This window comes from Lissotriton vulgaris, chromosome 5 (genome assembly GCF_964263255.1).
Source record: "Lissotriton vulgaris chromosome 5, aLisVul1.2, whole genome shotgun sequence".
In the NCBI taxonomy this organism is placed as follows: Eukaryota; Metazoa; Chordata; class Amphibia; order Caudata; family Salamandridae; genus Lissotriton; species Lissotriton vulgaris.
This window is the reverse complement of record NC_141693.1, coordinates 1,058,817,805-1,058,834,847: the sequence shown is the minus strand read 5'-3', so window position 1 is coordinate 1,058,834,847 and position 17,043 is coordinate 1,058,817,805. Positions and strand designations below refer to the sequence as shown.

The following is a 17,043-nucleotide window of genomic DNA, read 5'->3' as shown; positions in this document are numbered from 1 at the left end:
CCTACACACACTTACAAGCAAACTCACTCTCAACAATACTATTGTTAAATTAAAGATCAACTCACTTTGTATTTTGCGCCACAACCTTCTGGGCAGTTGTAAGGTAATTATTTCAATTCTGCATAGAATGAAAAATTTCCTAGCAAACATGAAGGAAAGTTTCAATTCATTTAAGGACACAGAGGTGAGGATTATGCTCTAGTTTCTTCTATTTACATTCCATCAGTCTTCAAATATTAAACTGTAAAAAACTAGCTTTCCCAAGATGCCAAGTGAAAGGTCAACACAGTTCAAGCAATCAACAGTTCAGCATATCCATAAAGGCAGGTTTCCCCTAAATAGCTTCCTTTTTCTTGACTGCGACAGGATCACTTTCACAACTTTCTGTTAGTCTGCTTTAGAACCTTCCGAAACGGCAACAATCCAGAGCCGAGAACCAGGAATCAGAACAATCGGAGCTCAATCAAGAGAAACTCTTACAAACCATGCAGAACCAAAACGATAACATAGTTATAAACGTCTATATTTTAGTCACTCACAATGAAACAGAACACAGTAATTGGTAAGAAGAAACAACCCCCAAAAATACGTATGCCATACATAAGTCATGAAGACTTATTTCCAAACAAAACCCCAAATACTGTACATTCTTCTGGGCTTGGAGAAACAAAGGGTCTTAGGAAACTTGGGTGGGAATAATCTTCGCCTCCATGTCCTTAACAGAGCTGAAACTTTCCTTTGTGTTTACTAGAAAATGTATAATTCTGTCTGGATTGGAGGTGGGGATTTTGCGTGTTCAAAGCTTGTCCACCCCCAAAGAAGTCATATCCACGACTGGCTGAAAATAGAACCGCTTGAACATAGGGTCTGAAGACCAATCTGCTGCAGTAATGTCGTCAAGAAGTGGCCCTAGAGAAAAAGCTTTTGAGCCCATTGTACCTCTGACAGAATGGGCTCCAAATTGCGAGATATCAATGCCTGCTTCTTGCATGACCCAGCGGATCCAACGAGTTATGGAACACGGAGTGACCACTTTCAAAGGTTTACTGCGGGATATTAACAACTGCGGCTCATCCAGTTGACAGAGTTTCTATCTTCATGCTTAAGCCGTAAGACAAAGTACCACATACAACGTGGGGGCTTTGTCGAAAGTTGGATAATACATCACTTAGGAGTTTGACTTTGTATGTCTAAAGATGTGGAAGGTGACCCCCCTGTGGGGTGAAACACCCTTCCCGAGATATCCAAGGCCCACACTGTCCTATGTGACACTAAGCATAAAAGCATGGCAAGTTTCACCAACAATTCCTTGTGCGATAAGTACTTGTTCGGTTGCCAAGATCAAAAAAGGTATAAGACTTTGTTAACATTCCATAAGGTTGAGCACCTGGGTTCCAGTGGGAGTGCCAAACGTATTCCTCTACTTATCTTACACAACAAACTGTGTTCAGGCAAGTGACCTTCAGAAATGGCTGACTTATAAGAATATAAGCCCAGAGAGATTCCACCACCAGTTTGAGAACCTTGGTGAAATGACAAGGTAGTTGAGGAGGATTCAAATGGAAGAGTTGCAAACTCGTACACTGGTACCGCCACCTAAACTGCAGGATTCTGCGGTGAGGAGGAAAAATGAGGACTGCTAAATAGGCATCCTTCAAGTACAAATGCACAATCCAGTCGCCGGGACGAAGAAGATAGTACAAAAGATGGATATCCTCCATCTTGAAATAATGACAGACCAGCCACGCATTGAACTCCCTGAGGTTCATCAATGGTCGTTGCCCACTATCAGCCTCGTCCACCAAAAATATGTTGCTGAGTAACACCCAAGGGTGGAGGCAGGCCTGGACTGTAGCTTCTTTTTGCAGAAGATCCGCTACCTCTCTGTCTATCAAGGTGGTCTGATTGTCTGATTGTCTGATAAAACTGGTGCACAAGGGCGGGATTCCTGACTCAGGGTTCCGTAGAACTCTATGTGAAAACCCCTGATAGTTTGTAGAAACCATGCATCGCAAATTGTTCCCAATTGTGAGCGACTAGAGCTAATTTGCCTCCTACATTTAGTTGGGAAAAAAGGCAAACTCTCACCTGCTGGGGCCTAAAACTACCGTCTGGAGGAACTTCTGGTACCCAGCCACGTTGACCTCTTCACAATTAGAAGAACTCCCCTTGTCTGCACTTGTCCTGGGACTTCTTCAAACCTCTGGGAGGGCCTTGGGTATTAAAGAAGCCGACTGAGTGCTCTCTGCTGCGGCCGGCCCCAACAAAAATTTGGGGATGACATTTTTTTTATTGACGCTTGCACCTTATCTAAGGTGGTAAAAGTGGCTACAAATTTGCCAAGCTCCTAAATGAATTGCTCCACAAAGAGCATGCGTTACGTCACCACACCAGCCTCTGTGGATGCCAAATCCCCCAGTTTGGGGACCATCTTTAGAAGGAGGGAGCAACGCCTCACCATTGACAGGGCACAGTTTGCGTTCCCTAGAAAAATTACAGCATGTTGTGCCAACCCAGAGAGCACCTCCGGTGAAACTAGGGTACCCGAGGTCTTAGCCTCCGAGGCCAGATCTAATATCTTTGCGAGAGGTCCAAAGATATCAAATAGCTTATCATGGCAGGATTTCCAGGATCCATCTATGGCCTTTTTGGGGGTCTCTTCTGCAAGAAGGTGGCCATGCGGGAATCTATCTCCGGGGTCAGTGCACCGTTGCCCGAGAGGGAGGGACGGGGGACATTATGCTCCAAGGACCGCCCTGACTTCTTTCTCTTAAGGTTTTCTAATGCGAACTGCCACAAACTTGGCAACCGTGTCAGAAGGGACCCATTCCGCCGGGTGGGGTGCAAAAGGTCTTCTGGGGCTAGCATATCAGAGGAATCCTCTGTGGTATGATCTAAGGACTCTGAGGTAGCGGGGGCCAACAAGGGACGCCAGAGCCAGGTTCATCATTAGTGTCACTGTGGGAATAATATTCCTCTGCATCAAGGCCCTGGTGGTGGGATAGGTTGGTCGTGCCAGCAGAGGCCTTCGGTATTCTCAACACAGGCAAGAAAAGCCTTCTTAAGGCACTCAAATCCATTTCCGGAGTCACTCTTGTGCATAGGCACACACATAAATGAGGAGGTGCTGCCCCCAGCGCTGGGTAGGTCTCTTCCAGTGTGGATTGCGGGGCCGAGTAGGCACAAGCCATTCCCATGAGGCGGCACTCAAAGTGCCCCATTGCAGCCACCATTGCCTGATGGATTGAGGCATCTACCGCCTCCCAAAATTGTATTCCAAAGGAAGGACCTGCAGGGACTCCTCTTCTGAGTATTCCTCCTCCATGACCCCACGAAATGTTAAGCAAACGGAGGGCGCAGTACCCCTACCAGGCAGATATGTTATGTAGAAAGAAGGCATACCTGCTGAAAACTTTAGGTTCAGCTCACTCAGACTGTAATGAAGATCTATTTGAATATAAATACTTTGCCTACTGCTCAGTTTGGCGACTGGTGACAGAATAAATTTGAGCATGCTTAGTGCGAGGCAAAGGGGACTCTGCTGTGGGGTTGATTCTCCCTAGGGAAAGCTCTTGAGGGTGTCAATATGCCGGGACTTGCCCCTGAACAACTGGGGAGGTGATGAGGGGGCGCGCGTCCAAGCGCTGTGGATAATGAGTCACGAGGTATGGACCCAGTTGATAAGGGACACAGGCGCGAGGACGTTCGCTATAGATACAGACCAATATGACACTAGCATCGGAGGCTTCCAGGCGGCTCGGGCTCCGCAGATATGCAAGGTTGTCAGTTACACCGTAGCAGACTAAACCGCATACTCTGTGGAGCACCAAGATGCCCTCTAGTGCTCCCACGTCCTCTGGAGGCAACCGGATTCACCGCACTCACGCAGTTCAGAGGCTTACAGTACACTGAGAAGGGACTGATGAGAGGCGCTCCCGCTATACAGGGGATGCCCACCTTTATGGATATCCTGTACTGTTGATTGGTTGAACTGTGTTGACCTTTCCCTGTGCATCTAGGGAAAGCTCATTTTTAAAAAAGTTTATTGCTGAAGACTGCTAGAATGGAAATAAAAAAAAATAGAGCATAATCCTCGCCTCCGGTTCAGGCAAAGAATTATCCAAAAGGAGGTATCCATCCATCCATCCTACCAACAATGTCTTTCCATCAATTACGAGGATGTTTTTGATTAAAAAAATAGTTTAGAGCTCCATCCACAATGCTTCGCCTGGCCAGATGGGCATTATTGCTCCTCTATAGCTTGCCCTAATTGTGCATCACTAGCAGAAAACACCACAGAAAAAGAAGGGCCAAGTATACTAAAACAAAAGACTTTATGATAAAGGTCACTCTAAAAGTAGATTAAAACATTTGAAGAGAAGATACAACAGAGGTGGTACCATAACTGTGTGGGTATCTCACTTGCCACAGAACAGAAATAAAAACATATGACGTTTACCTTAAAAGAGACTTTTTTTTCCAAAACTCTTGGCTCAACTCTTTATCTTACCCGGCACTTGACTGGTTGCCCCTCGCTGTACTTTTTCTCTGGCTTTTTTATCCGCACATCTGCAAGGTGCAGGGAAGGAACCAAACCGTTCAGGTGATCAGTGATCTTTACAATGATTCCAAATGGTCTTAGAGAGGTAACTGTGCCCTGTTAAGCAAAGGAAATAATTACCAGAAATTCAAGGACTAGAGTGATGTCAGAAGAATGATTATTAAAGATATTTGCAAGAGGCAAACAAAGTACACTGACACGTTTCTCTTACTTTAAGCAAAGAAAAGTTTTGTTCCAGATTACTCGCAATGTTAAGCTGGATTTAACTTCAATTAAAGGATACAGATCTAGCATTGGTTGATTTCTAGAAATGCTTAGGATATCACATGGCAAACTTGTTTTCTTGTATGATGGCGTTACATACCTGATCTGGCACAGAGAATGGTCTTGCAACACATCAGAGGTTTTGGATGAAAGTATGGAAGCCCAAAAGTAGGAGGCTCTTCAGGTGGGTGAAGTATGCCAAAGTACATTTTTACAAATAGATGTCTATCCAATCAGAATTAACTAAAAACTGTGTTCCTGATGCTCATCCAGGAGAAGAAGGTCCCTAATAGGGCCTACAGGTCTACAAGTACCAGGAGACAAAGGTCTCCACTGTCAGGTATTCTTAAAGCATTAACTTATATTAACACCAGGAATGGAACAACAGGAGCAGGTTCGTCAAAGAGAATGCTTTGTTTAACGAGCAATACTTACAGCTACAAATCCGCTAAGGCAGCATTCTATAGCTGCCTGCTTGCTGTGCATCTTTGCGTGCCCTGTCCAATTGAGCTCACAAGCTTTGCCCATAGCTGATTTCTTCCCCACTCTGTCAGTGTTTGCTTACTTTAGCCCTTAGGGGTAAAGCCAGCACATAGTTGGTGGTGTTAAAAATTGTTTCTCAATACCACTATGTGGTTCCTGCTTTCTTTCTGGGTGTGCAGGTGAGCAGATATCTCTTTGCTTCTGTGGTGTGCCAGGCCCACCCCTTGCTTCTCTAAGGAAGAAGGTATGCCCAAGTAAAGGACCATCAAAATACGGAAAAAATAAACCAACTCCTTTGTTTTCTACTGCTCTGGCATTCAGGCTTGCTGGCAGTGGGCAGGATTCGCTCATACTTTGGGTCTCAGTGATTTGGAGCTCCTGTTCCTTTTCTTGACCCTTTTTAGTGCACAGGGACCAACGACCTCATTGTCATTACAAGTGGGGCAATAACAGCAGTTAATTGGCCTCACATCCTTATTTTATAGGCCCCTGGCTTCAAATGCAGCTAAGAAATGTGGTGGAAAGTAATTCACATCTACTATTTTCATACAGGTGCTTTTTGCAGGCTAGAACGACTAATTTGTTTCTTCTCTCCCTCTGCTAGGAGGTGACCCACTAATTAATACACTTCGGATCCTGGCTGCTCCTTGATCCTCTCCCATGCCCCATAGCTCAAGACTCCATATGTGTCACTTCAGACACTGCAGAGAGAGGTGGAGCTAAGCTACAGCATTCAAGGGAACTGGTCAGTCTAACTTAAATTGCAAAACCCAGTAGAAAAATCTATTTTCTCAGCAGCTCTACTGAGACGCTAGTACACTTTCAATCCTGGCTGCTCAATAACCCCTTCTTTTGTCTCACTTCCTTAGACTTACCATGCGCCACTATTAAGACTGACAGTGAGGGGTAGAACTGGGTCTACACCATGCAAATGGGATTGTTACTCTTATCTTAAAAACAAGCTACTGTTCTGGGAGCAATGCAACCAAATTTGTGTCTGTGAAGTGCATCACATGCAGGTTGTTGGACCTTAAAGCAGGAGGCTTGGAAATGTAGACATAAAGGTCATTAAACAACTGTAATGCGTCCAGTTTTACTTCCTTTGCGTGTCAACAGGAACTAGAGACAGAAACACAACTGGACATTAAATGTTTTTGCCTCTAGACTACCTAATATAGGCAAACAAACAAATTTAGATAAAAATATAACAAGCATTTGCAATGCAATAGGTCTCGCATTTGCGAGAGTTTGAGCTATTGTCATTGTAAATGACAATGCCTTTTATTTATGTGTTTTGAAAACCTGCAATCAGTGCATAAACACACACTTTGTACTTATAGTAGTAGTTGCTGACGAGAAGCAAGGCTGTCAGTAACTGTGCCTGTTTTACTGCCAGCCGTGCATTTCGGAAGCAAGGACTATAAGTACAAAGTGCATATTTACACGCGCTTGCAGGCTTTCACAATACAAAAATAAAAGGCCTTGCCATTTACAATGCCAATAGCTCAAACTCTCACAAATGTGAGACCTATTGCATTGAAAATGCTTGTTGTGTAATATGTCTGGATGCAATTATAGAAAAATAGAAATCTCAGAGAGATACACTCAAATAGTCATTGCTTTGATTTACGAGAAAGTTAACGTCAAATTGCTAAATTGTCTCTGTTTCAATGTAAGTCAATGGGAACAATAAATCCCCTGTGTTTTCACTATCTCCATCTTTGCTGTTTCGTATTGTTGGCATGCACGGTGTTGCCCCCTCCCCCCGCCACCCTAAATATGCCTCTTTCCTCTGGAGCGTGAGTTTCCACACGCCGCCCCCTCTGCGTCCTTCCTGAACAGTGAAGGTGGAGTCAGCAGCTGCAGGCTAAGCTGGTCATAGCTTTCACTTTCACTTTCTCTGGAATAGAAACTTAATTCGATCCACTGTGGGACACAAAGACCGGGAGAAGACGAGGGAGGACACTGGAGCACCGGAGGAACAGCATACAAACACATCGCCGTACAAGAGAGTCAGGTAGGAATGGAGAGAAGGCTGCCCTGGGGGCCAGCACGGGACACCAGCAGGAGCAGAGTCGATAATAACCACAGCTCGTTTCGTCTGTCAGGTTTCACAATTAACAACACAAAAGAGGTACGATTTAACAGTCTCTGAAATCTATTTACAAGCCCCTTGCGCCGCGATAGGTCACTTTTTCCCATATTAAAAGTGACGCACCGGCGGCGCAAGGGGCTTGTAAATAAGTCCCTTAGAGTTTCATTTTGCCTGGTTCAAATTCTTTATTTAGTAGTGGTGTAAAATAATGTAAATGGAACTGAAGCAGATTTTACTCACTCCTCCACGTTACATGCGCAAGGGAAACCAAGAAAGCCCCTCCAGTCCGGGGGGAGGACTAGGCAGTGCTACAGGGTGGTCCAGCTTCAGTACAAACATCCAGGCAGTGGGCCACTGGAGCGCAAGGGCAGTGGCGCCAGGTAGCTCCGTTTCATATGGGACACCTTCATATCCGCGCAATCATCGAGTGCGCTCAAAAACTCAGAATAACTCTCTCCTTGTTTTTTTGCATTAACAACTAGCGCCAGGACACTCCTCGGAGCTTCTGCCCGCTGTACAAATCCTATTCTTCGTCATCATCAAATCTAAGAACTTTTGCCTCAAATTGCTCTTTTTTATTTATGTCATCCGTGGGAAATGCGTGTAACGTGTTCTCTCAGTCACTTCTAAATTGTGCCTCTGGCCAGTGAACAAAACACTGGAGTACAGGGAAGGACCAACAGGCATGGAAGACAGAGTGACGGATAGCTTCTCAGCAAGAAACTAGGCTCTGAAGCAGAGGAAAGCACAGCACACCAGGGCACAGCAGGACTTGTGCTCGAGCGAAATGATGTTTGCTACTTTTTCCCTGGTAAATAACTTATTTTAAGTTTCCACTGTGAAGTTCTCTAGACCCGCTGACATACCAACAGAAAGATGAGAGGCGGACAAGTTATCAGAAAACAGGCGGCTTGCAGTTCTCAGTTGCTGGAACACCTGAAGCGAGGCCATCTGACAGATTATGGGTGAGCTGACACGCCGTTAGTGCACCAGAGACCCAAAGGAGTGCACGAGGACACTCCGTGAGAGCGCAGACAGACCACGGTCAGGTGCTGCCAGAAAGTAGTCGTCTCGTGCCTCAGAGATCCCAGTCCGACTCTGAACGAGACTAGGCACCTCGGGGTCACTGGCACGAGCTGACTAACAGCCCAGCAGCGAGGTATCAGAAGGCCCGGCGTAGGGCAGGCCCTGGGGAGTGTCGAGCACCCCCGGCTTTGCTACTGACCGAACAGCCAGGTCTTGAGTATCCTCCTGAAGGTCAGCAGGTCTTGAGTCTGTCGTTGGCTCAGTGGGAGGGTGTTCCATGTCTTGGCGGCGAGGTGGGTGTGGTTGTTCTTCGGATGCGCGGGACGGTGGCGAGTGAGAGGTCGGCGGAGCGTAGCTGGCGGTTGGGGATGTAGAAGGCGAGCCGTCTGGTGAGGTAGGCTGGGACTGTCTTGTGGAGAGCCTTGTGTGCGTGGGTGAGGAGCTTGAAGGATATCCTCTTGTTGACGGGGAGCCAGGGCAGGTTTCTCAGGTGGGAGGTGATGTGGCCGTGGCGTGGTACGTTGAGGATCAGTTGTGCCGAGGCGTTTTGGATGCGTTGTAGTTGTTGGATGAGCTTGGTCGGGGCTCGCGCTTAGAGGGCGTTTCAGTAGTCGAGTCTTCTGCTGACAAGGGCCTGGGTGACTGTCTTTCTTGTATCTGTCGGGATCCATCTGTAGATCTTGCAGAGCATGCGGAGGGCGTTGAAGCAAGAGGAGGAGACGGCATTGACTTGCTTGGTCATTGAGAGCGTTGAGTCGAGGATGATTCCCAGATTGCGTGCGTGGTCGGTGGGTGTTGGGGCTGACCCCAGTGCCGTTGGACACCAGGAGTCCCTTGAATTTGTGCCTCCAAATATTAAACGCAAACTAACTTGTGCATTCTGAATCTCCACAGTTAATCTTGGAATTCTTCTTCCAATTCCATTAAACTATTTTATAGCCATACTTTAGATACTCAACATCATTTTATGAAAAGCTGCAAATCCAGTCCAATCCCCAAGATAATTCATGGAATATCCAAAGATATTCTTCAGATCATTGACCTTTCCTTGAAATCAGGCTTAGAGCCCAAATATCTCAAATTAGGGATTGTAAAAACTTGACCAAAAAAAGAAGAAAGACAAAAAGAACAAACTTAAATTCTGGAATTCAGAGTTTGTAGACTTTATACTCTTCCAGAGAGGACTTAAACTCTCAAAAGTATAGTACCTAGGCAGCAATTCTCCTTTTTCAGGAACATCTAGTATTTTTTGTTTTTTTAGTTTTTTAAATTCTTTTTATTAATGCATACACAATGAAATCATAAACACATACAATAAAAACACTGGGTTGCTTTTTAACAAGCATCACAAACGGTACGTCCTCCTGATCAAAGAAATACAACATAAATAGCAGCATATGGGTTCAGGGATCCTTCGACAATGCCGGAACGTCAGGCATGGCAGGTGGAGCGCAAATATCCCCCCTATACACATTCCAGGGCCCCCAAATTTTGCCCCACTTCTTGGGTCTCCCCCTGGCCACATATACCGCCCGCTCTCTAAACATACACCAGTCCAGGTCTTCCATCCATTTCCCAATAGTAGGCGGCTGAATCGCCCCCCATAATTGGGCGATATTACGCTTCGCAATACCGCATGCCAAAGTGGCCCACACCTTTCCGTGGGACGTAAGGTCCGTTGGATCCCAGACATTCAGGAGACGATGCCGCCCTTCCAATTCAAAGGTCACTCCCCACACCTCACGTACCTGGACAGGAACTGCGGACCAATACCCCCGAATGAGAGCACAGTCCCATAGCATATGGAAAAACGTTCCAGCCTCTCCACATCCTCTCCTGCAAACGTCGCTAGCAGCCAAACCCATTTGCACCAGTCGTGGGACGGTAACATAGCAGCGATGGAGGATCTTTAATTGAACCAACCAGAGTCTCATTTGGATTGCAATGACCCTAGGAGAGGCCACCGCCTACCTCCAGTCTTCATCATCAAGGATCAGTCCATCAGCTGTCCATTGGTCTCCAAGAACCACTAGGGGATCCTTGGTGTGATTAACTAGCTTTTTATAAATCAAGGAGATCGTCTTTGTTGGAAGATGGCCGTCCAACACTCGATCCTCCAGCTGGGAAGCCTCCGGAAGCGTCACCCCCCCGGGGAATACCGGACAACAACGCATGTCTAATCTGGAGGTAGCAAAACCTCTCACTCCCTTGCAGTTGATACCATTCCTGCTAAATTTCAAACAGGAGAATTCCATCTTAGCCCCAAAGATCTCCTACTCGGGGAAATCCCTATGAGGTCCCATTTATCAAAACCTTTGGACTTCCATAGACTTCCCAAGCATTCAGCGTTCCAGAGAACGTTCAAACCTGAACAGCAACCGCCGTCAGCCCCACCAGAGGAAAACACCCATGTCTAGCATACAGTGCCCTGGAAAACTCCCCACTGGGAACCTGACTGCGGTCCATAGCATAGCCGGGATCTAGTGGCGGGCCATAGATGGCATGGTTAACCGCCGCCAGTTCTGACGCCCAGTAATACTTACGGATGTTGGGCAGGCCAATCCCCCAGTCATACCACAGCAACGTCAATTTCGTAAATGCGATTCGGGCCTACCATCCCAAAGAAGCTGTCTCTGGAGAGACTCGACCTCCTTGAAGTACGACGGGGGAACCGGGTCCATTGAATTTTGAAGCGTGTATAAGAAACGAGGCCGAGCTATCATCTTACACAGAACAGCTCGACCGAGGAGGGAGAGCGGAAGCGATTTCCACCGGACCACAACTCACCTGAGCCGGACCAGAGGCGACAACAGGTTATTGGTACCTGCTCTGAGGGTCCAAGGATATATAAATGCCAAGATATTTGAATCCCTACGTTTCCAGTTTAACCGGACAATCTGTAGGAACCTCCGGTGGATCGCCACTTAAGACAAAAAGGACCGACATTGCCCAGTTAATGACGAAGCCGGAATATCTCCCAAACACCCTCAAAACGTCTAAAAATGCTATGAGCGAATACCGGGGGTATGTCAAATACAACAAGATGTCATCAGCATAAAGCGAAATCTTATCCTCCCACTCGGGCGTCCATCTAAGTCTCCTAATCGTTCTATCCCAACGGACCCAAGCCGCAAGCGGCTCGAGTGCCAAAGCAAATAGCAGCGGGGAAAGAGGACATCCCTGTCTGGTGCCGCTCCCCAACGCAAAATCAGCCGATCTATAATTATTAACAACTACTCAGTGGATCGGAGTATAAAAGGCGGACCCAAGAAACAAACTCCGGGTCAATGCCCATCTTGCCCAAAATGGCAAAAAGATAGGGCCATTCCACTCTGTCGAATGCCATAGTGGCATCCAAGGACAACAAAATTGCCGGCTCTTGTATTTGAGATGCCCCTCCGAGAACCCCATGTAACCTGCGCAGATTAAGAGCCGTATTCCGCCGGGCATAAAACCTGACTGATCCGGGTGAATCAGCGTCGTGATGACCTTTACCAGACGGGTCGCCAACAGTTTTGCCAAGACTTTTGGTTCAGCATTTAACAAGGAGATCGGCCGGTACGAAGAACACTCTGTCTTCGGCTTGCCTTCTTTGTGCAGGACTATGATATTCGCAACACACTGATCATACGGAAGCTGACCCCTCTCCCTACTCTCCACAAACATGTCTCTGACGAAGGGAGCCAACTTATTCGCGTTTACTTTGTAGAGCTCAACGGGGAGCCCATTAGGGCCATAAGCCTTACCAGAACGAACCCCTCTAATCGCCTGCGCCACCTCGTTATTTGTAAGGGGAGAGTCAAGGAACTCCCTGTCCTCGTCCGACAGAGTGGGCCTCGGAATGTCACAGATCAAGTCTGCATTTTCGGACTCCGAGTATTTACATTCGGCCGCATATACCTTCCTATAATAACCAGCAAACACGTCCACAATCTCCTGCGGGTTCGTGATTTTATCTGACCCAGTGGACTGCAGCACCGGAACCAACCGCGACGCCCAATCTGCTTTCTCCAACCAGGCTATCAGCTTCCCGGCCTTATCCCCGTTTTCGTACACCCTACTCTGGGTATCTGCAAATTGTGACTACGCGTTATCCCGGGCCAGGCTCCGGTACTCTTCCTTAAGGAGGCGCAAACGATGCAGTCCCTCCGGCATGGAAACAAGCGAAACCTTCCGCTCCAGCACAAGCAACTCTGATTCCAACCTATCAATCTCAGCACGCCCCTCTTTCTTCTTTCCGGAAATATACGATAGCAGTTTCCCTCTAAGGACAGTTTTATACGCTTCCCATAGGGAACATTTGGAGTCTACGAGTCTACATTCTCTTGAACAGATCGATTGGCCACACGCACAATCTCCTTCTTTGACGCTAGGTGTCGGAACCGCCAAGCGCTAATAGGTGCAACCTGAGCCACATCACGCCCGCCAAGGTCTAAACTGATCCAAATAGGTGAGTGATCCGAAACCCCCCTAGCCAAGTGCTGCACCTCCCGGAGCCACGCAGCCTGGGCCGCAGGCACCAGTACATAGTCTATCCTGGAAAGAGATTTGTGCGCAGCCGAAACATGTGTATTGAGAATCACCGGGGTTTGTAAGCCTCCAACCATCAACCAGACCAGTAGTGTCCACAAAATCAGCCAACCACCTCCGGGACGGCAACAACTCCCGAGCCGGGCACCTATCAACCTTCCCATCAATAACTGCTTTAAAATCGCCACCAACAATCAACAACCCAACAGGCAACGTCAAAAAAATCTTGCACAGATCGTGAAATTTATCCGTCTGAAGGGCCGGAGGAACATAAACAGACAAAAAAGTTACAGTTCTCCCCTCCCACAACCACGAAATGCAAGCATACCTACCCCTATTATCGGTCCATGTGGCCTGTATGGCCAGCGGGAAGGTGTTCTTAATCAAAATCCAGACCCCTCTCGACCCAGTCGTAAAACCAGCATGCGCAACCAACTTATAGCCCCCTCTGTGAAGGGCAATGCTCCGCCTTCCCATAAGGTGAGTTTCCTGCAATAACACCACATCTGGGGAGTGTCTCCGAACCAACTGGCCAACCATACCCCTCTTAATCTTATCCCCAGCCCATTCACTTTCCAACTCAATGTGGAGATCCCCACCACCCCTTTAACGGAAGACATCACAATTCCAAAATAGAACAGGATAGCATGATGCCACCCAGTGTAAAAAAAACCACATACAATAATACAAAATACAATGAAACGCAAATCCACCCGAGACCCCCCTCCAACCCTCCTCCCTGCACCCCTGCATACTGCTTTCGCTCATCCCCAACTAGCAGTGTTCCTGTCGCCCCCAACTAACCTACGAAAATCTAAAAGTAGAACACAGAGAAGGGCCTACAAATCGACCCACAAACCCCCCCCCCTCCCGACTCTTTGCGGACACCCCTGCACCTTAAGATTCCTCAACGACATCATGCACACAATTCTGCAGGAAATCAATTTCGAACCCCGCTGAAACACCCCCCGGAACATCTATCCGTAGCCCCCTGCTGAACTCACGCTAAATCAAGTAATTGTTCCTTAGCTTCCCCCTGATCGCAGGACTCTTTGTCCGGCCGCTGTATACTATCCAACCAGTCCGCAGCCACATCAGGATTATCGAAGAACCAGGCCTTCCAATCAAGTTCCACACGAAGACGGGCAGGAAACATCATGGCGTACCTCATGCCTTTGTCTCTCAGTTTCTTCTTGATAGAGACAAACCTCTGCCTTTCTTTCTGCACCGCCGGAGTAAAATCCGGAAAGAACAGGAGCGTCGCATTCTCGGAATCCAAAGGATCCGCCGCACGAGCCGCCTGCAGGATAGCGTCTCTGTCACGAAAATTAAGGACTCTGGCAATGATCGGTCTGGGATTCGCCCCAATCCGGGGCCTGCCGCCCGGCACCCTATGGGCTCGTTCCACCGTATAAAAACTTACTGAGGCCCTTTGGCTTGAAGGATAAGGTTCTCCACAAAAAGATCCATGGCCTGCCCCTCCGCCTTCTCCGGGACACCCAGGATGCGAACATTGTTACGTCGGGCCCGCCCTTCGTACTCATCCAGACGCCGATCGGTGCTCTCCCAAGATGTCCGAAGATCACGTACCTCCTGCTGCAACTGGTTCACATCATCAATAAGACTCGTTGTCTTCACCTCCAGTGATTTAACCTTCTTGTTAGCCTTCGAGAGGTCCGCCCTGATGAGCCCCATTTCTATCGACACGGTATCGAGCTTTGTATCCAGTCTCTCCATCTTCTGGCCCAGGGACGTCTGGACCCCATTGATAGCCGCCATGAGGTCTGTTAAGATCGGTTCCTCCACCGTGAAACAATCCTCACCGCCGCCGCCCGCCCCTTCTTAGACTCCTGAGGTGACCCCTCAGGCAAGGAATACCTGTCCAGCTTATTGGATTGCACCTGCCTGCCTTCCCTGGCAGTCTTAGGCAGCTGTTTTTCCGAATCCGTCTTCGTCGCAATCTTGTCGCACTCCAGGCGACCTCCGCCGAGTTCCGGAATGAAACTCGGGGGGTATCCACCCGATTAATGCACGTACCGTCTACCCAACAGGGGGCAGACCCAATCCAGTGGCCCAGGTTGTCGCTCAGCAGCCGATACCACCGAGGCGAATATCCTCCAGGACCACCTGTACCACAGTCAGCCCCTCCAAACGACCCAGGTGAAGGCCCACCGGGAATGCAGGGCTGCCCCAATTCAGTATCTCTCACCCTCGGGGCTCCGCATCAATCATGGGGACCCCGCATCGTTGCAAATGACCCCCGGGATCCATTGGGCACATCCATCAGGTTATGACTCACCTCCGGGGCCCCCATCACACAGGGTGAGACCGGTCGTCTCCCGCCCTACACCACTAAGAAATCCGGGATTGCCGCCTCAGCGGAGGCGTCTCCAGAGCTCCCCTCCAGGGACCCTCAGGCAGGCCTCCATGCAGCCCAGGACCCAGCCACAGCAGCGACCGCGGGGGCCGATAACCCCACCAGACCGACGTCCCGGGCCCGTAAAGGGACCACCACACACCAGGTCTTTATGTCAGGGACCACCATCCTCCAGGAGGGGGGGGGGGGGGGCAGGGAAGCAGGCGAGGCAGCAAAAGGGCAGCAGCCAGCAACCCCCGCGAACGCCGACCGGGCCGGCACAAGGCCCTCCCGGCGGCCGATGTTGACAAACTCCGGCCGGGGGGCGCTGGAAATCAAGGCCCCGGCTTCCTGCAGCTGCAGGACCCGATCTTGCAGGCGGCGCAGCGCGGTCGCCGGGGCACCAGGAAAGACCGGAGATGTCTCCACGAGCTCCGTTTAAGTTCCCCCGCACGAAACGCAGGTCAGGGGACAGGATAGTAAGCAGGTTGGCGAGCCGGTGGAGCGTGCCGGCCGGAGCCGATCTTCAGGCGGCCATCTTGGTCGCCGGCTCGGCTCCTACCCTCCATCTAGTCTTTGTTGATGACCTTTCACCCCAATAAAAGTACAAAAAATGCATTAGTTGCTTCAGTTGATGACCTTCGAAAGGCTGCTGACTCAAAAAATACAAATGCCTTGTTTTACCGGACCTGTTGGCAGAATTCGATACCTACTTAATATCTATGTCCAACCTTTGGCCTAATGAGAAGTTTTTGACAAAACTTAGTTGAAAAGTCAATCCTCAGATAACTGAGGTCCTAGTAGTGGGAAATGAATTTAGTCACCTTTATGGCCAACCGAAATAGGTCCCTTCCTCAATCCAACCTTTTGTTAAGAGCCTAGGAGTCCATATAGATAATAAATTAAAGATACTTCGATCTCTGCAGTTGTCCTTTCAGACACTTTTTATATGCCCAAATGTACACCTATTCTCCCTCCTTCTCACTTGTAAGGGCTGGAAATCTGCAATAGCTGTTACAATTGGTTCAAGATTAAATTATTGCAATGGTCTGTATCGAGGAATTAATAAACATCTAAGCTTTTGCTACAAAGACTTTAATCAATTCAAAGTCAAGCTGCGAGAAGCGCCTTATCAGCTCCCACTTCTCTACTGCAAACCAATCAGCACTGCACTGGCTACCTTTCTGTAGTAAGATTCAATTCAAGCTAGTTTGCCTAGTTCATACATGTCCAATTCTTTACTGTAAGGACCCACCTTTTCCCGCTGTCAAAGTAACTTAAAATGTTCCTTCCTGCAGCCTTCAATCAACCTTATTAAACAATTTGGTTTCCCCCATTTTGATAGGACCTCATGGTTATGAAACAATTTTTCAGTGCTGGTACTCCAGCTCAAATGCGTTGCCAATGGATCTTTAAAAAAAAAAAACACCTTTTTTTCTGAAATCACTTTCCACTCTCTGCCTTGGTCTTCTTTCATGCCAAAGACCTTCAAGGAAATATAGTCCTCTCTACATACTGTAACATAGCATCTGCACAACCATATACAGATCACGCAATAGGCTCAATGCAGCATTTAGCCGCGTTAGAAGCTTTATCCTTCACAAGATTTGAACAAAAGATTTATAATTCAAATTCCACTACCCATAGCAACAGAACAGTAAGAAACTTTATTACACCTTAGGGGGAGAAGAAACTGACAATTCTATCACAGCATTTCCAGGTACTGAA

At 48.0% G+C, this 17,043-nt stretch overlaps 1 protein-coding gene across 4 annotated transcripts in view; it reads right to left on the bottom strand.

Annotated features, from left to right (window-relative positions):
• The window catches only part of PDCD11 (programmed cell death 11), a 640,465-nt gene that overhangs the window by 436,598 nt on the left and 186,824 nt on the right, over positions 1 to 17,043 (bottom strand). For all 4 annotated transcript variants that reach the window (XM_086922722.1, XM_086922723.1, XM_086922724.1 and 1 more), the window contains exon 12: positions 4,511 to 4,657. In XM_086922722.1, coding sequence (XP_086778848.1) covers positions 4,511 to 4,657 — 147 coding nt within the window. The remainder of the gene's footprint in view (positions 1 to 4,510; positions 4,658 to 17,043) is intronic.